The sequence below is a fragment of the Vanacampus margaritifer genome, chromosome 3, assembly GCF_051991255.1.
Source record: "Vanacampus margaritifer isolate UIUO_Vmar chromosome 3, RoL_Vmar_1.0, whole genome shotgun sequence".
Taxonomy (NCBI): Eukaryota; Metazoa; Chordata; class Actinopteri; order Syngnathiformes; family Syngnathidae; genus Vanacampus; species Vanacampus margaritifer.
Window position 1 is genome coordinate 20,644,515 of NC_135434.1, and position 23,342 is coordinate 20,667,856.

Here is a 23,342-nt window from a genome sequence, read left to right on the forward strand (position 1 = left end):
CCAAGGGAATTGTGCGATTTTATAACATGTCAACAGTCTTTTAATCAATTTTGATCATACAAAAAAGGACAAAAGTGTTAAGATTCACAAGCCATTCCCTTTAAAATGCCAAGCGTACAGTTGTATAGAGAACATTTTGGATTACTTACCAATCTGCGACAGGGGGAAAAAAACTCATTGACGGTACCACCAGAATTCCAACACTTTTGTTAGTATTGGGGTTTTTTTTTCTTCCACAACTTGCATTTTCTTTACACTATTAAACATTTATGATTAATTTACAGCCATACAAAAAGAAAAAAAAACGTCTGGAAACAATCAACCCAGTTATCATTCAAGATGATACTGTAGTCACCTTTCATCACCATGTACACAAATAAAAAGAACATGGAGACAGACCTTTTGGTAGTTTCTCAACATTCTACTTGCTTTCAGTTACATTTTCATCAAAGGGCATGGTATGTCAGTTACGTGGCCCACATACTTGTACAGATTTTCACACTCAAAACTATATTACAGCTTGCACATACCCCCAGCAAAACAGTATATTTAACCCGATTTCAGGACAGTAAAGGCTTAAGGCTTTCCCTCCCCCGCATAATAACTACAGCAGTCCATGCTAGACAAGACACCTCCATACATAACCAAGACTCATGTTAACATAGATTTTAAGAACTTGTGGTCAGTTAGAACAAAAATGACCTACTGCATTTTAACAAAGGCAATGAAAACAAAAGTTTAGTGTGCACGACTTCACGACAAGTTGCAATGATGTTCCACCACCAGCTGCTTACCTGACAAGGAGTAACCCTGTTAGTTAAATTAAAAGGTCTTGGCCAATGTGGCTTACACCTCTTTACATATTGTCAGTCAATCATCAAAGCCGTTGATTCCAAATTATAAGGAGAAACATACCTGAACAGCTGATATCAAACGTGCCTGAACAAATGCTCTATTTCAACAAATAACAATATCAGGGTTTGTATTGGTGTGGTTGTTAATGTGCAATTTTTTAACTCTAATAAATAACACAAGGGCATAACATTATACAAACAAAGGTCAAATAATAAAAATAAAAGAATAAAGCTGTGGTATACGTATTACTCTGCATAAGCACTCCTATAATGATGATTGGAGAAAAATGTCAAATGTTGAGAGCCGTTGTTTAAAAAAAGAAAAATGGAATAAATGACTAACAACACCTTTGTGGATAAAACTCCACTTTCATCATAGCCTGACAAAAGTTTGCTTTCATAACTGCTGCTGTTCCGATTCGTTATCATTTTCCACCACTGTGTCGTTCAGTTGTCTTGATACATTAGTGATGTTGTTTTGAAGTCCAAGTTGAGCCAGTCCTTCCTCTGGGTTTGGCCATGAGCTCATGGACTCTGTTACGGTTACTGTGTGCTCCTCCATTTGCTTTTGGAGGCTGTCCATCTCCTCCCTGACAAAAAATAGGAGGAAAAAAAACATCACAGCATATGCAGACGAGCATTGGAAACTGTGTTTTATCTTACACATGCAGATAAACAGTGTACTAGAACAGTAGTTCTCAAACTGGGGTACACAAAATAATGATCAATAAATTAGTAATGTGTCATTTAGAAAAATCAATTCCTACACGTGCACAACAACACCGATTATGCCTCCCTAATCTTAGGGCCTATTTAAATCTCATATGCAGGCCCCTCCAAAAGTATTGGAACGGCAAGGTCAACTCCTCTGTTTTGGTTGTACAATATACTGAAGACATTTGAGCTTTAAATCTAAAGTATGAGACAAAAGATCAGACTTCCAGCTTGCATATCATGGTATTTGCATCTGGATATTTTAAACAACTCAGGACAGAGCGCATTTTGTTTGAACCCATCCACTTTTCAAGTGAACAAAAAGTATTGGAACATGGTGTGACTGATGGGCATTTGTAGTTGCCCAGATGTTGCCTTTTAGAGTGACCAAGCCAATTACTGGACCTTAAACCAATAGAGCATGCAGACTTAAGACCCCCAGAAACAAACAAGAACTGAAAGGCTGCAGTAAATGCCTGAAAACGTATTTCAGATGAAGAATGCTTAAGTCTGGTGAAATTCCAGGTTTAAATAAGGGTTAGGCCACAAAATATGACATTTTATTCACTTTAAGTTAATTTAGTAATGTCTGTTCCAATTATTTTGCTCACATTAATAATGGGTGGCTTCAAACAAAAAAGTGCTCTGTCCTGAGTTGTTTGTTTCTTGTTATTGCATGCAGCATCATGAAATAAACGCTGAAATTCTGAACTCTTGTATCATATTTTCATCTGAAACCAAAATGTCTTCAGTACACAACAACAACAAAGGAATCGCCCTTGACGTCCCAATTCTTTTGGAGGAGTCTGTATGATTCTGACATCACATAACTCTTGATATTCCTGCACGAGCGCAGCATTTCACAGCTCTTGCTTTCATATATAGTTAGTTACACAAGTGAGGCATGCAAACACGTTGCAGCTTGGAAGCACATACCTCGGGTTAAAAATTTTCAGCATGCATACACAATCAGTGTTTTTGTAACGAATGGTCACCACAATCAACTACATGGCTTGCCTTCCACAGAAATGCTGCTCGTTTGACTTACTAGTCACTTAAAAAAAAAAGTAGTGCTACTAGTAAAAGTTAGTGATTATAAGGTTGGCAGCACTTGACTGTTCTTTTATAAACTAACAGCGCTCTGTTAACAGCCATGTTGTTAGTGTAAGCAGTGCACGACAGCTAGCCATGATGGATAAATAGTTAACGTGATTTCATTTCACTTTCTGAAGTTTCTATTAAACACGTCACGAGTATTTAAGTTATTTTAGGAGGTGCACAATCATTGTTTGGATTAACTGGCATGAGGACGAGGGGGTGGTTGTAAAAATGTCTCCCCTGTCATTTGAGAATGAGAGTACAAACGAGCATCTTACTTGAGCTGCCGCAAACAGTTGTGCAAGTTGTTGAGCGGCTCCTTGTTGACCGAAGTCGATGGTTTTAGTAACTCATCAAGAAGTGAGGCGGGCACCGGGCAGTCAGGGATCTTTACCGGCGTCACTGGGTTGGATGGGGTCCCTTCACTCTTTAATTCCATCCGTTGCTGTTACAACAATATCAGAACATTGTAGGGCTATATCTATCTTCTTGCATCCTGCTGGCTAACAAATTGTCGCCCGTGTGAAATGATAAAAAGAAAACAAGCAATCACCTTCCTCAGACGGTTCTGCTTGAGCTCCTGCTTGAGTTGCCCGTTTTGTAGCAGAACGGTCTTCATGCTGTTCTTCAGCTCACCCACTTTCACTTGTAGCATAAATTTGTCCTTCCTCGTATCACTCAGCTCCTCCTGGACTGTCTCCAACTCGACCTTTATGTTCTGTGACAGACAGGCTTAAACTAAATCCAACCATTTGAAAAAAAAGAGCAGGTGCCGATCATGATATTCATGACTGCTTTGCAAAGTTATTCATTAATAAAGACTTGCCTGCAAAGCGGTCTGCAGGTTGTCCAGCTCCCTGTGCTGGCACTCCTCCATCATCTCCAACTGCTGCTTCTGAGTCTCAATCTCCCTCTGCCTTTGTTCCACCTCCCACTTAAGGTCCTCAACCTGTGAGTTGTCAGCATTAGAATTTGAATGAGACAATGTGTCAGTCAGAACACATTTCCACCAATGCAGTATTCAATTTGAGAATTGTACTTGTATTATATAGCTCACAACACTTTTTCTTCATTCAAATCACAATAAAAATTTGGCAAACACGGGGACATTAACCAATTCCAGCATCAAGTCCAAAAACAGTAGTCTCTCTCAATGTATGTCAAATAATCTCCTTACCTCTTGGTAAGTGAGGGGCTTCTTCGACAGCTCTTCGTCCAGTTGTTTCTGGAGGATCTGCAGTTGGGAATGGGCTTCAGCCAGCTCCTCTTGGAAACTGGAGATCTCCTGAGCATGCGTCTCATCCTGAGATCTGTGGGTATAGTCAAAGATAGATAGTGTTGCAAAAGGTTAAAAACAAGACAACAACAAAAACAGGAAACTTTCCATTGCAAATATTACCGTTCTCTTTGGTAATTTAGCAAAGCAACTTTTGAATTTTATTTTTATTAAGTTTGGCACTTCTTTGGCAATTATTGGGATTTTTATCATGTATTGTCAAACCATAACATACACTTTACAAAATAATGACTACAGTGATGTTAAAAAGTATTTTATATAAGTATATCAATAACCACTAATACTGTCCGTCACCGGCAGCTCTTTTCTTTTTTTAGGGGACTTCTAAGCAGGGCACATAATATGATTGGCTGCTTGCAGGAGTGTAGGAGAGAGCAGTTATGTACGGAGGAGAAGGGATGGAGCACGACGTAAGAGACACTGCAAACAGGGGATGCCTTTTTTGCTCTGTTGATGTGCATTGTCCTAAAAAAAATTAAATACAGATAAAATTGGTGCCAGCAGGTACTAGTTAGCCCCAATGACACCATGAGTAGCCCTTGGGTGTAGTGATGGGACACTGTAAATTACTAAGAAGAATTAAGAGTTGTTGAGAAGAATGCTAACTTTTATTTAAATTTAACATGAAACATTCGTAATGTACCAAAAATTCTATCGTTTGTTGAAATAAAATAGAAAATACTGTTTTTATTTACCCAAATAAAATAAAAATATATATATATATATTTAATATAAATATATTTTAGGGCTGTGATTTTAATACCGTAATATTGCGATATTTTTGCTTATGGTTATCACACAATCAGAACATATTATCGGTCCATGTCAAAATTAGTGTTGTTTCGATACCGTTACTGGTATCGGCAGAGGCCCCGATACTGCATTAAAACAGTGGTATTGGTATCGGTGAGTACTAACAAGCAACATGCCGATACCATTAATTCTGACACCAATATAGGACTTTGGATGCAGCATATTGTGTCTTGCTCATGCACGACATTCACTGATGTGTGACATGTTCACTGCATGCTGAGCTAAGATATCCTATTGGCCCTTGAATGCTCTGAACCAATGGCAGGACAGCTTTTTCATGTTGAGAAAAATAATTAACTTAGATATCGGTATGGTATCGGCATTGGCTGATACTGCAAAGCTCGGTATCGGAATCTGTAGTGGGGCCAAAAAACTGTATCGGAACAACACTAGTCAAAATGAAAATGTAACATCCATTCATTCATATGCTTAAAAAAATAAGTATGTTTGTTGCATTTTTTTAAATATTCAATTGTAATTGAAAATGTGATGTAGCCAAATTGTTAAATCTCAGTAGTGATCATGGCATAATGGGAGTATTTTGGAGTACAATATATCATATATAAAATCTGAAAAGAAAGTCAAGGTTTTTAAACAAATTGTGAGGTGCCCTTTTTTTTGTGTGCACTATATTCTCCCATGTCATTTGTTTGCATGCAAAGTTTACTAATGCAATGTATCAACACTACATGATACATTTCCATAGACATCTGTATTCTGTAACAAACTTATTGTGCATACTGTAACTTGTGGGCTTCATGATGCAGAGCTTTGACCAAGTCTTCTTTGGCCTGCAGATCTTTCTTGATCTCTGACAGTTCCAACATGGCAGCCCTGTAGTGCCTCCTATTGTGAGCTGCTTCAGCCTTTACTGTTGCCATCTAGAAAGACAAATCCAATCATTACTAACAAAAAGTGCAAAGATGACTGCTATTTGACTAAATACAAAAGACCCAAGCCTCCGACCCTCTCGATAAGAGAAAACTGTCACAGACAACTTGTACCTGTTCTTTAAGATCTTTAACTTTGCTTTTCTCTTTTTCCAAGGCAAGCTGTAGGGTTTGCACCACCTGCTTCATTTGTTGGTCTTCTTCCTCTTTGCGTCTGAGAACCGCTTGAACCTGAATAAGCGGATGTATGAAAGAACAATTTAACTTTTACAAAGATGACCTTTCACACTTGTTTAATCTCAATGAACAAACTAGGTGACAATGCTATCCACAGTGTACATAAAATACACTCAAGCAAGCAAAATCCACTGGTTGCAATGCTTCACCTGTAAATTGAGCTGTACTAGATCAGCCTCTCGCTTTGCTAAAGCACACTCCAAGATATTGGCATGTTCCCGCAGCGTACTGTGGGACTGGGTCAGTCCAGCCAATTTTCCTTTTTCATGTTCCAGCTCAAGTGCTAGCTTCTTGTTAGCATCTTCTAGTTTTCGGATCCGCTTCTTGAAGCATCGTGACTCTTGAAGCTTTAGGAAAAGTGACATTAAGCCATTAAGGAAGCCAAAGATGGAATAACACAGGAAAGTAAGTACATTTTCTAAAAACTTTAATTCAAGCCGACATTTGATGTCCCACCTCGTCTTCTAACTCCAGGACCTTCTCCTGGTACTCCTCTAACTCGGTGGAAGTGAGAGTAATGACTTCTTCAAGCTCCTTCTCTAACATTGCTTTGCTTTTGGTCACAACCTGGAGTGCAGTCTGAAGAGATTCAATCTTCTCCTAGGGAACAAACAAACAGGTTATTATGGAATTTATAACACTTGTATTCAATAATAGCAATTACTGAACTCTTAGTAACGTAATACATTGATGACTTGTCAATCATGAAAAGAAAATTAAATATCTGCAAAATTGTGAGATACTGTTCTTATTGTATAGTACAGAAGTATAGTAAATATTTAAGGTGTGGCAGGTTTATACCTGCAGAATGTGGTTGTTTCCTCCATCGGACACCTGAGCTTTGAGCTTGAGCAGCTCAGCCTCAGTGGTCTCCTTGTCAGTCAGGGCCTCTTGCAGCCTCCTGCTCAGGATGCTGACAGCATTCTCGTACGCCTTGTGTTTGGCTTTCATTTCCTTCTGAGCGCTGGTCAAATCCGTCCCCAGTCGCTTCATACGCACCTTTTGCTCCGAAATGGCTCTATTTCAAGCAGAAAAAAATGTTTTAAAAAAATGCATTAAATAAGTTAACAAGTTATCAGCGTATGTACGTGTCTTTGTGATGTCGCAAATTAGGTCCTTTGATTAAGAGATTTTCACTAGGCACGAGTAATATGTGAACAAAAAGCGGTCTCTTACGGGTTACGTATCTTGCGCAGCAAGCCAACAAAAGATTTTATTTGAAGAAACTAATGCAGAGATACTTGTCATGGTCCAGATCAATTAGGCAGGAATTATTCAAGTGCCACTGTGCTTTATGAAGAACATGACTCACTTTTTGGCTTCCGTTTCCATTTTCTCCACTTGTTTCCTAAGACTTTCATTCTCTTCTGTCACAGCCACAAGCTGACTCTGATCAAACTGCAAGGACTGGGAAGGAAAATAGCAAGGCTTAAAAAAAGAAGAAGCAGCACCGACTTTACTGAATTAAAAACTGGAGAAATTGCAGCACTTCTAATTACCTGGATATGTGTTTCAAGGTGGTCTCGTTCTCTCTGAATGTCTTGCAGATGACTTTCCATGTTATTAATCTGTTCCTGGACTCGGAGTACTTCTTTCTGTAGCCGGCCCTGCTCCAAATCAGCCTTTTGCTTATCCCCCTGAACGTCCAGAAGTTCTTGTTTTAGGTCCTTCACCTCTGCCAGAAGACGTTTTTTAGTCGACTTGAGCTCACTGATCAACTTGTCTTTGGACATTGCATCCCGACGGTAGGCTTCCACCATCACCTGTGAAGGAAAATGTAATATTCATGAGTTATCAGCCATATTCCAGGGGATACAACAGTACAGTGATGATTGTAGACAGGTCGTCCATCAGAGAACACAGAATGGATAAAGTGAAGCCTTATAATTTCTGTCAATAAATCACTCCCTCTTTATCTCATCTTTTCATAGCATACTGTGCAACATCCATCACTTCTCAATTCAGCGAGGCACTTTGTTCATTCTGGCTGTGACAGTCATCCAGCGCCACAATAAACACGTCCTCCCACGATAACGTCAGCATTGGCCAGAGTGGAGATTCCCACAATAATATATTGTGAACAGAAATAATGTACTGCTTTTCAACAGTTTCACACTCCATACTTGCAGGGAAATAAAGTGATTTAATTTGGCCCATTATTTACAATTTCGCAAGAAGGGTCTTACAATAGAGAACAAACTCTTGAGAAAGTTATTTTCTCTGCTTGGAATGATACAAGCTGTGATGAGTTTTCTCCCACATGTGACAACATTACTTCTAATTCATTTATGTGGCATAATGATAATTTAGATTTATTACCTTTTGTTGTTGGAACTGTTCCTTCAATTTTTGAACTTGTTTTTTGAAGGAAGCATTTTCTTGCTGTAGCTTTTCAATCTATAACAAAGCAAATGCCTATCAGTATTACTTCAGATACACAAATAATTTAAATTGCCAAAACAACTCAACAAAACAACAAGTACAGCATCGTTGAACACAAAAATAAATTACAGCCGTCAAATATACTGCACAGATTACGTGAGGAAAAACACTCTTGATGAAATGTTTTGTCACAGTATATCAATTGGTTATGTCAAGTCTTTCTCTAGAGCACATCTAACATTTCATTTATTTCGCACCTGACTGCTTTTGACCTGAACTTCTTGTTTGAGATGATCCAGTACATCCGACGCCACCAAAACATCCTCTCCAAGCCGTTCAGCATTTTCATCAAGTTGGCTCTTGTCGGCTCGGGCCGTCTGCAACGCTACCTCCAGGACAATCTTCTCGTTCTGGAGGTACTGGATGTTGTCATCTTTGCTGCTGCTCTCTGCCTGCAGCTCAGCTAGCTGGGTTTCCAGCTCTTGGTATCGAGCCTCAAGCTGGTTGATTGACTGTTCTTTGGTATGCAGGTTCTCTTGAGTGATGGTCAGCTGGCGCATTAGCTCCAGATGTTCTTTCTGGAGAGACTGCAGCTGCACGTCTTTCTGAGAAAGGTTCAACTTCACCTAATGAACACAAAAAACAGACTCAGGCAAAACAGAAGCACAACGGTTGGCACTGTTGCGTTACAGCTAGAAGAAAAAAATAGGGCCAAATAAGCAATTGACATTAGCTGCTATGACACGGAATTAAGATTGAAATGACGGAATGACATAAGAAAGCTCATCACTACCTGTTCTAGTTCCATTTCCAAATTACTGGCTGTGTTGGCCAATTTTATTAAGCGCTCCCGATCTTCCTCAAACTCTTCTAGTTTGTGTTGCAGGTCATCCTCCACCATAGTCTTGGCATCCTGGATCTGCTTGTAAGCAGCTTCTTGAGTCATCATGTCAGTCTACAACGCAGAGAGCAGAAGGTCCATATCATAATAACGTATCAAAAGAAAAGCAGAACCTGAAAATGTCAACCTGATTTGTCAAATGGAGCATGCCATTTTAGCAATTTCTACTATTTGAACAGGGTTGTGCAAACTTAATGTCTAGTGATGCATGATGCACCGAATATTTGGCCATGGTAAATTTTGGGCTAAAAATTCAGCATTCGACCGAAATAAAATGAAAGCCAAAAGAATATGGCCGAAATGGATGATAGGGGCGTCGCTGTGTACAACATTTAAGCGGATCAAAAGAGCCACTCTTTCTCCAGAAGCGCCTCCCCCCCCTTTTTTATTTTTTTAAACATATATAAGAGCCCTTCGAATGGTTCCACTTTTTCACCGGCCTCCCGGCGGCCATGCTAAATACTTTTAATTTTCGGTTTCGGCCAAATTTGCTATGTTCTGTTACAACTGACATTTATTCACAAATGAAAACGTTTAACAAGGTACCTCAATGCTCTGCAGCTGAACAGCAATTCGCTCTTTTTCTTTGATAGAGCGGTGTTGGGTCTCAGTCAGTTGGTGGGACAGGGTCACATTCTCTAGCTTCAAATGTTCAAGAACACCAGTCTGGGTCATTTTTCCAGCCTAGGGAAGAAGAATAGTTTACATCGATCAGACCTGTTGTTTGATGTACATCTTGAAGTATAAATATAATAAATAAATAATAAATAAATTTTACCTGCATGTTAGCCATTTCACTTTGCAGTCTCACTCGGGCCTCCTGAGCCAGGCCTAGCTGTTGCTGGTACCACTGCCTGACTTGCTGGAGTGAGTCAATCTCTGCCTGCGAAGTTTTCAGTCGACTCTGGAGGGTGCTGCGCTCCAGCTGGACTTGTTGTAGCTGGTTCTGAAGACCACCCATCTGCTGTCGCATTTCCTGAACTGCACAAATGAATAAATGTTATTGTTAGATACACAGAATATCAATATGTATCATAATGCATTTGACATCTAAAAATTGGAGCAATTTACAGAAAATAATAAAAACAACTAGAGCTGCGAGTAGCTAACGGGTCCTCACAGCCCGGGCCATTTTGGGGTACTGGCACATTTGGATTACATATTTTTTGAAAATAGCATACTAAACTTTACATATGGATTTTTTTGTTTTTTGCCAGGCCTGGTGTGTATTCAAAATTTCATGACTTTAGACATGTTTTCACCACCCAAATTGGCATATTTTTTCTTGGCAAACAGTGCGTAGCAACAGCATTTGGTGAAATAAAACGTTTAGCTTTTACTTTTCATTGTGAACATCTGGAGGTAAATTTTTTCGCCAGGCCAGACGAGTGTGCATTGTTTGTTGAGTTTTCGTACATGTTTAGGTTCCCATAAATGCGATTCATTTCGGCGGGAGAAAAAAATTCTACAGATACGATAGCTTGCTGCTCGGGCCCTAACAATGAGAATGGCTGACTGAAGTCTTACCTGTATTGTCCCTTGATGTGAGAGTCTTTTGCATTTCCTCCACCTTCCCCATCAGCCTGTTGTATTGGTCTTCAGCCACATTCAGGTCATTGGATAGTGACGCCAGACTGGCATGTTTGCTCTCCAAGTTGCCTTGGAGCTCCACCATTGCCTTCTCTAGTTGGCCACAACTCTGCCGCAAAGTGCTGACTTCTGTTGTGAGGACGATCTGCTTTTCCTGGCTAAACTGAACCTCTGCCTTCTGAGCCTGCATCTGAGCATTTACAGTGGCAAGCTGAGCCTGGAGCTCGGTCTTCTCCTTGAGAGCCTGGTGAGTAGGACAATATTCTAAGAATTTACACTGTATTTCCAAATGTCTGTCTTTATATGTATATATTTGAGATGACTATTTTTGCCATAATGTTGTGGCTGATTAGCGTATATGTGAATGACTCATACTAACCTGGTTGGCCTCAGATGACAAAGATTCCAGTTGGCCTTCAAGTCTCATTTTTTCTTTCAGCACCTGAAGCATTTCGTCATGGCCCATTACCGAACTCTCCAAAGAGACACTGAACAATGCAAACGTCTGTGTTACAATAGTTATTTGACAGATCAAAAGGTAAAACCACATGTTGTGAGTACCATAAAAGAATGAACGTACTTCATCAATGCTCGACATAAAAAATACCTGCTGGAGAAGCTGTCTCTGCGGCTGCGTGTTTCTACAGAGCCTTCTTGCTCCAACTCCAGAAGGTGCTGCTCATCACTGGCCGCTTGCAAGACTTCATGCAGGGAGGGAAATTGACCCATGGCCTCTGGAGCGATCACCCGTCCCTCAACCGTGTAGTTCCCCGGCTGCCGGTCCATGGCAGCAGAGAGCATGCTGTTGGTTCCCTTTGTAGACACGCTGCTGTAGGATGAGCTGTCACTATCATTGCCATCATTTCCAGGTCTTGCTCCTGATTCACCGCCATCAACCTCAGGGACACTTTCCCCGACCTGGAGCAACACACCAGATCGCCCTTCTCCCTCACTGGTGCCTGATTGTGACATCACGCTGACCTCGGATACAGTGGATACTGAGCTGATAGTGGACTGGATGGAGCCCATGGTGTTGTCTGCAGTCTTTATTCCATCTCCTGCCTCGCCTCCACCATCATTCTCTGGAGATTTGTAGTCAGCCAAGGAGTGGATCTTGCTAGTGCGGGAAGATCTGGATTTCTTCTCCTTGGTGGGGGGAATTCCTAAGCTCCCCAGTTTAGGACCACGTGGCACACTAGTCCTCAGGAAGGAATACTCCTTGGTCATGGCGACTGTATTGGCCCTGGGAAGAGCCTCAGGATGCAGCATTAACTCTGGATCCAAGGTACTGAATGGTCTGTTTTTCGGTGTGCTGCGGTGAGACTAAAACAAAGAAATTTGATGGTTACTCTTATAATATGGAAACTTTCAAGTTGCTCAGCCTGCTGTACACCACCAATCAGCTGAAAATGTGAAAAGCAATACCTCAAAAATTGCCCGAGTTAAACTTTATAAATTAGAGGTGTCAAAAGATTTTTTGAAATCACATTAATTACATCTTGATTAATCATAGTTAATCACTTAATTAAAAATACCTTTTATCAACATGTTTTGCCCGCCAAATTTAAAGAGCACCTGTTATGTGTTAATTCTTTCTACATTTAATGTATTGCGGACGTCTTCAACATGTTTTGATCCGCTGCACACTCTCATCCTTCTCTTTTTCTAAACAGTTAGTTAATTACTTGCATGGTTATGTTTATTGCTCAAGCACAATCTGTGCTACCTTGGACGTAGCCATCCGCTGTCAAGCTAAAGGATCATCTGTGGTCAGAATTAATAGTGTGCTTAATCTGCAGTAATACATGATAAATTGTATTTTTTGTGTGATTAATCAATGAGTCAACACTAACTTTGACAGCACTACTTCAAATCCATGTAATGATATTGCTATTATGTATAGCGCGTTCTCTTGAAAAACACACAGCTGAAAGATGATTAAATATATCTTTTCACTCACCCTCTCCTTATGTCTTTGCACTCTGTACTGTTTCAGCTGCTCTTCCAGACGCCTGCGAGCCTCCAGACGAATCTTCTCCTCATTTTCCATCTCCAACGAAGGCTGCTGGTTGGCTAAAGAGCAAAGGCATTCATCCGAAAGGAAACATTTACAGCTGTCTGAAATGTTCTGAATATTGTGAAATTTAATGCAACCATTAAAAAATAATCCTGGAAAATATGCCATTACACCTTATAAATCAACCCTACAAAAGTTGGGGAAAAAGTTTGCTTGACTCCATTTACCCAGAGAACAAGCACATTAGAAGTAAAGAATGTGAGTTTAGTGAATAACTTTGCAATGTAAAGCGGGGATACACAAACAGAAGCGGCATTCACGCAACAAATGTATGCTTACACAAATCTGTCTCCTGCATAGGCATACTGAGTCTGAGCGACTGCAATGCATCACCCGTGTGACCCGTGACAGCAACAGTCTGCTCAGGTTCAAGCATCATGGGTGGATTAGCAGTCACACCTGGGGAAACCTCCTGAGTTTGGGAGTTGACTGGGAAGCTGTTGCTTTGTGGAAAGACTGTTGGAGACGGGGACCCATTAACATGGGAGCTCCCAGCAGCAGCAGCAATGTCTTTTTTGTCTCCATTTGGCATCACATTCGAGCTGATGGGACCTGAAATGAACGAGTCCCAAGGAATGTGACAGTGAGTCATAGTCTGTACTGTGGGCTAGAATGCAAAGTGAATGTGATTCTGTTGGCAAACTGGCTGAGCAACTATGACAACACTCAGCAGCACAAGCTAATCCGCCCCCTGGTTAGAACGTCTTAAAGCTCTGTTGCACTGCTAATTATATAATAGATAATAATCTAGTGCCACAACCATGCTGCTGAAGCATCATGTGTATTTGGATACCAGTTTTAAATTATGATAACAGGTCATTGTAATCCAAGTCAATCGAGGAGCGGTAGGGAGTTTGGCTGTGTGTGATGCACTTAATGTGGGGCCGTGGGCTGAATTCTCCCTCTGTAACTCATGGTGTAAATCCTAACGGTTGTCTCTCTCTATGTGCCGTGCAACGGACTGTGGACCAATCCATCGTCCAGTCTGTCTTTCAATGGATGGATATTATGGACTCTGGACATACTTCAATGTTAAAGGACACTTGACTGGTTGGTAGTCTCAAACTTTCCACTTTCAAGAAATGCATGTTTTTTCTTCTATTACCATTGTCTTTAAACATCAGCAGGAATTTTGGTTTGGTTGTGAGCATGTGGTGTAATGTGAAGATACAAAACAAAGCAAACGAATCATATTCCACCACAAAAGCATCAGCACTCACCATTTTGAATCCCCTGGGTTGTGCTTAGATTGCCATCAAGCTCTTGTTGCGTCAAGTGTTGCTCATTTTCAGCCTCTTGGAATTTCAAAGTGCGGCAATCTTGATCAGCATTGATCTCCATTTGAACAGTGTATTAATTTTTAAGGTCCATTGCCTATACACGATCCCTCTGGGTCCTCATCTAGCAGCAACACAGTACCTGAAAGTAGGTGCTTTTCAAGTCCCAGGAAGTACCACAGTACTGAAAAGACAAATTACTGAGTGAAACAAATGTATTGATAACACTTTGGGAAAGGCTCAATGTTACATACCAAACATTGCTCATATTTCATTAAAAAAATAAAAATAAAAATAAAGTAATAATAATATTTAATCTAAAATGTCAGAGAGTTACGGGCTAATAAGGATTTATAGTTAAGCAGATTGCGTTGTGTTAACTTTTAATTTAATAATTGGCAATTGTAATATATTTGTACTTTTACGTATAATGAAACAAACAAACAAACGTAAAAACAAACAAACAAAAGCTCTACGTTAAATACATTGTGTAACTAAAGCAAGTAGACATGATTATTCTTGGTAAATTGTCACCGATCGACCAACAAGCGACTCAGGCGTCAGGAATGTATGAAACAGATGCCTCAATAACAGTACAGTAGTACGTCAACACACCCAACTGAATTGAAGTTGATGTAATTGTAAAATAAATAAACAAGATGGTTACATTATCAATGTAAAACAAAACTTAATCTTTCCGAATTGCACTAATTGGCAAACATTGGTTTGTTTCACACAGTAAAGATGAAGCTATCAACAGAAAACAACAACAAAGTCACATGCAAGCGCACTGCATGTAATCTACGGAAAATGCAATTAACAAAGACGCAGTGCGTAATTGGTAGCCATAAATAGCTGGTGGTTCTTGCAAAAAAAGCTAGCTATATACAGTATGGTTGTGTCGGGGGAGCTGTCAAGCAGCTAACATCGAAGTTGCTAATTCGGTCGCTAGAAAAGTCATAGCCCGTGTTTAGATTACATTTTTTAATCGTCACATAAATGTTACAATCAAAGCGTTTCGTCTAGCATGATTTAAACATCTACGGACTGACTATAAAATGACAAATTCAATAAATACATTAAAATCATAATGAACGCTCACCTAACCAGCTTCGCCTTTTACTACGTGGCTGTTTGCGTTCCTTCCCTTAATAGGTCCGACTGGAAACAGTGAACCCAAACACAAGTATCGAAAACATAAGTGATCTATAACTCTATATAATGTACAGTATTCGCAAAAAAAGATGAATAATTAAAAGTAAATACATTGGAATACGTAATATATTAATTAATATAATAACTAGATTATGGAAACGTGGCCTTTATAATATTGCTCTGCTGTCTCACCTTTATGCTGTCTAAAAGCCAAAATCATGCTCAAAAGCATGCATGTAGTTCCAGGACAAAGTAAACCCCATCCATCCATCTATCTATCTATCTATCTATCCATCCATCCATCCATCCATCCATCGATCCATCCATCCATCCCCTTAACCACTTGTCCTCACAAGGGTCGCGGGGGGCGCTGGAGCAGTAGGCGGGGTACACCCTGAACTGGTTGCACAAAGTAAACTCATCCCCCAAAATGTTATTAATAAATATGTAAATCACTAAGTAACCCCACCAGTAAACCCACTTACCTTGGCCAAACAGTAATCCAATGCACTGAACGCAAAAAGAAAGAAAGAAAGAAAAAAAAGGTGTGGGTGGAAGAAGAAACGCAAAACAGTAGTAGCCTAAGAATAAACAAACAAACTAACTAATCAATTAAAATAAATAAACAAAGTCCACAATGTAAAAAATAATAATACAGTGTTGGCTGTTGGTGCGTTTATAGGGATATAAGTAAATTACATAAGATGTTCACCGCACCAGTTGACCGCATTTCTGACTTTTGAATGATTTTGCCAATATGTTCAGTTATGTACGGTGGCACCATCTAGCGGGATTTCCAAAAATTGACAGTACAATAGCAGCTATTTACTGCAATACAAAGTAGACTATAAAGTTTCTACTATATAATTATTTTTTGCCACGATATATGGTAATTTTACATATTGTCTTACTGACTGCGTGCTTTTATCTCATGCGCACAAAGGGGAAGCCTTTTATAGGCTTATAGTGACCATACCACTAAAATAAATTAAACTTCTTTTCTTTTTTCGTAAACAGTTTATGTAAGTTCGTTAGTGCTTACACCGGCAGAACCCTTCATTCAAATATACTTTATGGCGAAACAAAATCCCATACAGTATAGCCATGAAGTATTGAGGTGCTGAAATCTCTCATCATGGTTTCATACTGTAGAATGTTGATAGAACATTAAATCTCAAATAAGACACACTGTGTAAATAGCAATACAATTACAATTGTGCATGTTCTAAATTGTATTGTAAAGTGGTCAAGCCATATTTTAGTAGTAGGGGGGTCTGCTCCTGTGTTGGCGTCATGAACGATGGAAGCGCGCTCCCGACACTTCAGGTGAATGAGGGAAGAGGAGCGGGACACGGTTCACTGTCCGTCGCATTAAGGAGAAACAATTGGAGAAAAATGACTATCATTTCGTCGCTTGGGGCGCATGTTTTCGTGACAGTTTATCTACTCTTCCTGATGGGATGCGTTGCACAGAAAGTAAGTATTGTCACTTCAAAACGTATTGTCAAGTTTGATCTCTTTGCATTAGTTGAAAGTGGCGTGGCACCGAGAAGGCATTCACTTCGTTCGTAAGTCTTTATATTGAACATTTGTTTGCGCCTTGGGACAATAACTAGCCATAATCTACCCCAAACAAATAGTGTTGAAGGAAGCCCAGCGAGCACATTTCAACTGTGCAGGGCGCAGGCGGTCATGAAGTTCACGTTGAATTGAGAAACTACACAGGAACACGCCTTGCTCTTTTGGTTGTTTAGTGCATTTTAAATAACTTACACGTTTAGTCTTCACAAGATGCGAGTCCATCCTTTTATGATTGCTTCATAATTCGTTGCAAATTAGTGTCAGTGCCAAGCATGGTTGGAATTTGAATCCTTCCCCACCATACTAATTAAATCTTGGAAATCTCTGTCAAAATTGCCCCAAAAGACTTCATAGATTTGTGTTGCATATCAACTCAGTGGCATGTGACTATTGCTTTATTTTGCTCTACCATATTTGAGCAGGAGAATCCAAAGTTGTAATTGCTGAAATGAAAACTGCAATATGAGCGGTTTAATATTGTGCACACCTCAGATGGGGACAAATTCCAAGGCTTTGCATTTGAAAAAGATTAGCGTCTGATCAACAAGTGTAATCAGCCAGGGCTTGTCTCTGGGTCGCGTTTGTCACTCAGTCAGTTGTCATTTAAGTTGCAAATGTTAGTTTGACTCGGAATGCCAAACTTTCTGTTAGGCAAATGAAGGTTTTTTTTTTTTTTAATTTACAGTTGCTTGAGTCACAAATATGGGTTTGTCCCACTCAGTTGCTTAGCTTATTAGTGTTATTCCTTAACAAAAAATAAGTATTATCCCAAGTATGCTTGTAATCACGATGCCAGACTGCTAAAGCTATATATAGTCAATCTCCTTTTTCTTTTGACGGGAACATGGCAATTCATTTGTGCGCTGATTCTGTGTTTGTGGAGATTTAAGTCACTTGAATTGGTATTGCAAAAGATTCTGAATGCTCTGGTTGTCTTGGAAATGTGAATTAAGTACTCAGGTTTAAACTGTTAATTTTGTTGTTTTTAGCGTGATTATCAGAAAACTAACTTATTTAAAACCAAAAAGGGATTGGTAAGGCCTGGGTAGACAAAGAACTGAGTAGATTTGGATGGGGATCTGGCTAAAAATGCTCACCCTGGAATTGTTCACATGTGAGATTACAATTTTTAGCATATTCCTTGATTTGTCACTAAATACATGAGTCTTAATGATGAGATGTAAACATTTGGAGGTGGTAGCCTGTAGTTTGTACAATGGAGTCGAGTTTGGTTCAAAATTAGGCCCAAATTTGTCAAATATAGCTTTATCCGTCTAACGATCTAATGTTTCCATGTTTACCGGTGTCAACATGCCAAAGGATAAGCCTTGGCAGAGATTCTCAGTGGGCTTCCATCTGTCAAGAGTCGTCCTTTCCGCTGATGGACAATGGCGGCTCAGCAGCAGTTTTAGTTCCTGTATGCATAGGGTGCTCACTATCTTTGCAATTATCTGCCTGAGGGGGCATGCTAAATGATGGCTTTGTCCTCCGCTCCCCTTTTGTATTAAGTTGATTTTTAGAACAGCATAAACAAGCTCTGGGTGTATTATTGAAGAAACAGTAGCCATTGTCATTTTATTTCAGGGATGTACAGAGAGTGAAGTTTATGCTGCCTTGCAGTGGTTTTCAGAATGCTTGATTTGAAATTGAAGTGGATATTACGGTTCAGATAAGATGGTTTGTCATATTATTTTCTCAATGCATGGTGAAGTGGTCCTGGAAAGGCTATAGGACACTGAGTTGATAGCTTGTGTCATGTAGACAATAGTCGGAATTTAGTGGCAGACTTTTTTCTTTTTTTTTTACCCAGGTCATTGTGAGTGCATCATATAAATCTGGTTCGTGAATACAAGTTCAATGTTAGTGTTCCTCTGGGCAGCAAATCTACTGACAAGGCCAAAGGCAAGCTTGAGTGGATGCTACTAACAAGTGTATCCAGAGTCTGATGGATTCCTCTTTGCCACAGAGCTTCATTGTTCAGAAACTATCAAAGACACATCAATGAGCCAAAGCGTTGTACTGGGTGACATGCTCCTTCATTACCATGAACACACATTCCCTAGATTGCTTTGACCGAAGCCCACATACAAATATTCATTGGAGCATGAAATATATTTTAATCAACGACTGAAATGTACCCCCAAAAGTTGACATTATTTAAGCCCCACTTCACAATTATGAGCTATAACTGTTTGATTCCTCCCTCTCAGATTAGCATCTAATGCAATATTGGATGGACATAAAGAAGAAAAAGAGCAAGACACGGATTGGCATGTGGAAGACTTGGATGACTTTTTTATTTATTTATTTTTTTAAACATGCACAACTGTAAATAAAAGTCTACTAGCTCCCCTCCTGTCCTGTAGATGGTGACAGTGTGCATTAATGCAGATTTTGAAACAATTTACTGTTATGTAAATGCTGCATCAGCACCAAAATGGTTTCTTCTTTGGACTCTGCCTCTTTCCTTTGTGAAGTGTTGTGGAAACTAGTAAAGTGTTTTATGAGTTAGATTATTAGCAAACATAAAGAGACAGGTGAAAACAATAACCTTGCATCCTGCCTTCTCAGCGTACTATATATTGTATGTCTGCCAACTAGTGGTGAATGGTGGTATATACAGCCGTGCTCATAAGTGTACATACCACTATAGTGTAACTTCACTTGAACAGCTTGCATTTTAGCATAATACAGTCCCTGACAAAAGTCTTGTCGCTTATCCATTTTGTAGAAACACCAGCTTATAACCTGACTTTTAATTAACCCATTGGTTTTGGAAATGGCTCATAAAAAAGCTAAAACCCTCCCAAATGATGTTTAATATACAAAAATAAATTTGCTTCACTGAAGAAATTTTGATCATTTAATGAACACAGAAAGGTCAGATTTTGGCAAGACAAAAGTTTTGTCGCCTACAAAAAGTCATGTGAAAATGGAACAAATAATTGACTTCAAATACAAAAAAAAGTTACATAACATCAGAGAATGAAGTAGTGGTGCTGTGAGATCCATATCTAATATCTTGTATGACTTCCATGAGGTTGAAGGACTGCATCCATGCGGTTCGGCAATGATTCATACAAGTAATCAGGAATAGCAAAGAAAGCAGTCTTACATGCCTCCCAGAGTTCATCAAGATTCTTTGGTTTGGTCTTCCATGCTTCCTCTTTCATTCTACCCCAGACATGCTCAATGATGTTCATGTCTGGCCAGTCTTGGAGCACCTTGATCTACTTCGCCTTGAGGAACTTTGATGTAGAGATGGAAGTATGCGATGGAGCGCCATCCTGCTGCAAAATTTGACCCCTTTTATGGTTGGGAATGTAAGAGGTAGCCAATACGTCTTGATATTTTAGGCTATTGATATTGCCTTCCACCCTGCAAATCTCTTGAAGGCCCCATACTGGATGTAACCCCAGACCATGATTTTTCCGCCACCAAACTTAACTGTTTTCTGGGTGTATCTCGGATCCATGCGGGCTCCAGTTGGTCTTCTGCAATATTTGCGGTGGCTGTGATGTAATTCAACCGAAGATTCATCAGAGAAATCCACCTTCTGCCCAGAAAACAGTTAAGTTTGGTGGCGAGTCTCCCCTGTGGACCTTAAGGGGTAGCATTCTAGCAAGTCTACGCCTGGAACTCATTCGGGTTTGACACCTTTTACAAGAGTGGCATTAATCAAAATAACAGTAGAGATTTGCCGAAAAAACGTCCGCCCTGAGGAGCGATTTGTTGACAATTCTGTTCCACCAAGAACCATTAACATTGCAACGCCACAAGCACCATATGACAGCGATAAAGAAAAGATAGTCATAGCGACACACTCGCCTAGCGTAATTAATAGCGCCAACAATTGTGTTTCTCTTGTTTCCCGAGTGCTAAACATGTGAAAAGTGTTGAAAAAAATATGGAGTCTTGGCAAATCGAGTTGAGGTCTGTTGGGAGCACTGAACGAATAAAAGTGAGAAACGGTGCGCAGTTATATAACATTTGTATGTGAATGATGCAAGCCTAGAGACGGGCAGTTTTCTGACATAAATAAACCATTAAACATGTCTTTCAAAGTGTAGAATTATGAACTGAAGATATATAGAGTTGGAGAAGATGTTTTGAAATGCTCACGGAATCGGAAAAAAAAGAGCAGGCGTTTCACAGATCGTATGTATGTGGGAGTAAGTAAATTAACTTAACTATACATTTCAGAATCAGTGTATTTTTTTAATACAACATAACATGCTGCGATAGACATTCTGTTGTTACTTGATGTTTAGGGACTTCAAAACAAGAATAAAAAAAAAAAACACATTGAACATTTTCACTGGGAAAAAAAATTGGCTGGTGGAAATTGTGTTTGGCTAGTAACTTTAGAGAATCACAGCCACATTGGCAGGCCATCAAAAAAGTCAGCTTCCTGTAAGGCGTGGCACTACCTAAGTAATCTAATTAGCAATTACTAGACCTACGATTATTTAAAAAAAAAAAGTACGTTGATGTGATAGAATTATTATTTTTTTGCATATTATTGAAAATAATAGTGGGTTTTAAAAGTAAATGTATGAACATTGAAAAAAAATCAAAAAATTCTGCACACTGTCCCTTAAAGGTTCTTTTTCTTATCAAAATCACATTATTTAAAGGTGTCAGATAATTCGAAAGCAGTGCTCTAAATTACACAACTTATTGGCCCTGCGCTGAGCCAAGATTAAATGGAGACTTTTTTTTGCAGAGATGGGCAAACCAGGTCAAGAAAGTCAAAACTCTGCCAAAGTTTGACTTTAGCCACAGGTGCTTCTTGTAAATACCTCGTTAACCTGCCGGTTGAGTACAAGCACCTGTAGCTCAAGCCAAACTGTGGCAGGGTTTTTACTTTCGGGACCAGGATTTCCCATTTCTGCTTTTTTTTGTCATTCCGATTCAAACTGAAGTCCTCTCTTCACCAATGTTGGGGAATCCAGGTCCAGAAAGTAAAAACCCTGCCACAGATTGGCTTTAGCCACGTGTGCTTCTACTCAGCTCAGCTGGCAGGTAAACGAGCTTGTCTTCACCTGTTGAGTAGAGTAAAGCCAAACCGTTTCAGGGTCTTTACTTTCTGGACCTGCATGTCACATGTAAGCAGGTGATCAGAGATCTTCAGTTTAAATTGTGTTGATTTGTGACATGCGCAGATCAATGTAAACATCACATGATTTATCAAGATGGTGTTCTTTTCATTCATCTATTTAGCATAGTAGTCCCGATTGTTGTAACACAAATATTCGAAACAATGCAACATTTGGCGGCTCTGCGTTTTGCTATAAGTTTTGCGTTTCAATGTGTTTGTTTGAGGCACAAAATGATAATTTTGCCTTGCTAGCTGTGAGGCAAAATCACTTATTTCGAGCCTTTACTTATATACAGTATGTGACAAGTGTCCTTTTCATGTTAACTAATTAGGAATTTCTCAATTCCTAGTTTTAGTGTTTATAATATATAAGACTGTAGTGTAGTTCCAATATTCTCAAATTTTTTTTTTTTAATTTTTCAGAAGCTGGTCCGTCATTATTTGTGTATACGCATGGTCTGAAGCTGTTCTAAATTTGTTCCCAGAATACACACAAATTGAAGTCCGATGATATCGATGAATCACACATTTGTTGTTCACAAAATGATGCGTACGCACGGTAATTGAGGCCCATTGTCTTTCGACTCTGCTTAATGGGAGAGTACAAGCACCAGTATGGCCCTCTTGAGGAGGGATTATCATTGGAGGTGTTGTTAGAAGAGGAATTATCATACTGTAGATACAGTAGTTCATATTCAGACGTCAGGAAACAATTTCTTAAAACTGCTTTTAACCAGTGTGTGGATGATAACTACTCTCTGCAGGGTTCCACTGGCTCGTTTTAACGGGCACCCCAGCGGCTGAAGCTCCTTCTAGAGAAAATGTTAATAGGTTTTGCACCCCATAGATTGAGGGGAAAGCATGAATGTGCCTGTTTTCTCACCCGCTCACTCATTCACATGTGTGGAAAATCCACAGCTGTAATCATTTTCAACTCTCCACTCAAAGGATACAAGTAACATCCAATATAGACAGAATGGCCTTGTAAATAAAATGACTGTACTGAAAGAAGCCTTTCATAAGTCTGCCACGATGCCCACGGTGATGAAAATGTGCTGAGTCGGCACCCAAGTGGACAACGAGGGCAACCCTGGCAATGCCAGGGCTTAATTTGCTTGTTTGTATACTTTGAGCTTGATGTGCATCCACTGACAAAAGTCCACCGGGGAGGCATTCGCATCACAGTTGAGGTGTGTGTGTGTGTGTGTTAAAAAGTGGGTTCGGGCATCAGTGCTTACCACAGCTGTAAGAATTGATGTAAAAAAAAAAAAAAAAACTACATTTGAATTTGGGTTAGGGTACAAATGACTGGTGTGCTACGTTGTCCTAAGCACTCACTGAAGAATATGTTATATGTGTGATTGATGTTGTGAAC

At 39.6% G+C, this 23,342-nt stretch overlaps 2 protein-coding genes across 5 annotated transcripts in view; one reads left to right on the forward strand and one right to left on the reverse strand.

Moving 5' to 3' along the window:
• Positions 1-9: 9 nt before the first annotated feature.
• Positions 10-15,570, reverse strand: golga3 (golgin A3). 4 transcript variants are annotated; one of them, XM_077562057.1, is made up of 24 exons: positions 15,478-15,570; positions 14,074-14,314; positions 13,133-13,405; positions 12,737-12,849; positions 11,384-12,099; positions 11,156-11,264; positions 10,714-11,020; positions 9,965-10,167; positions 9,733-9,870; positions 9,079-9,240; positions 8,543-8,911; positions 8,223-8,300; positions 7,403-7,666; positions 7,216-7,310; positions 6,705-6,921; positions 6,360-6,503; positions 6,053-6,250; positions 5,781-5,897; positions 5,518-5,657; positions 3,844-3,976; positions 3,493-3,615; positions 3,220-3,384; positions 2,945-3,111; positions 10-1,444 (listed from the first exon to the last, which is right to left on the reverse strand). In XM_077562057.1, exons 2-24 carry the CDS (start codon positions 14,192-14,194, stop codon positions 1,252-1,254), a joined length of 4,545 nt encoding a protein of 1,514 aa, XP_077418183.1. In that variant the 5' UTR covers positions 14,195-14,314; positions 15,478-15,570; the 3' UTR covers positions 10-1,251. The 4 variants fall into 4 exon arrangements, with proteins under 4 accessions (XP_077418183.1, XP_077418182.1, XP_077418184.1 ...); XM_077562056.1 differs by lacking the exon at positions 15,478-15,570 and adding an exon at positions 15,233-15,306; XM_077562058.1 differs by lacking the exon at positions 15,478-15,570 and adding an exon at positions 15,233-15,271 and having other exon boundaries at positions 14,074-14,272.
• Positions 15,571-16,594: 1,024 nt separating this feature from the next.
• Positions 16,595-23,342, forward strand: part of LOC144048885 (uncharacterized) — a 33,509-nt gene continuing 26,761 nt past the window's right edge. Inside the window, exon 1 of the mRNA XM_077561328.1 lies at positions 16,595-16,761. Coding sequence (XP_077417454.1) covers positions 16,681-16,761 — 81 coding nt within the window. The 5' untranslated portion in view covers positions 16,595-16,680. The remainder of the gene's footprint in view (positions 16,762-23,342) is intronic.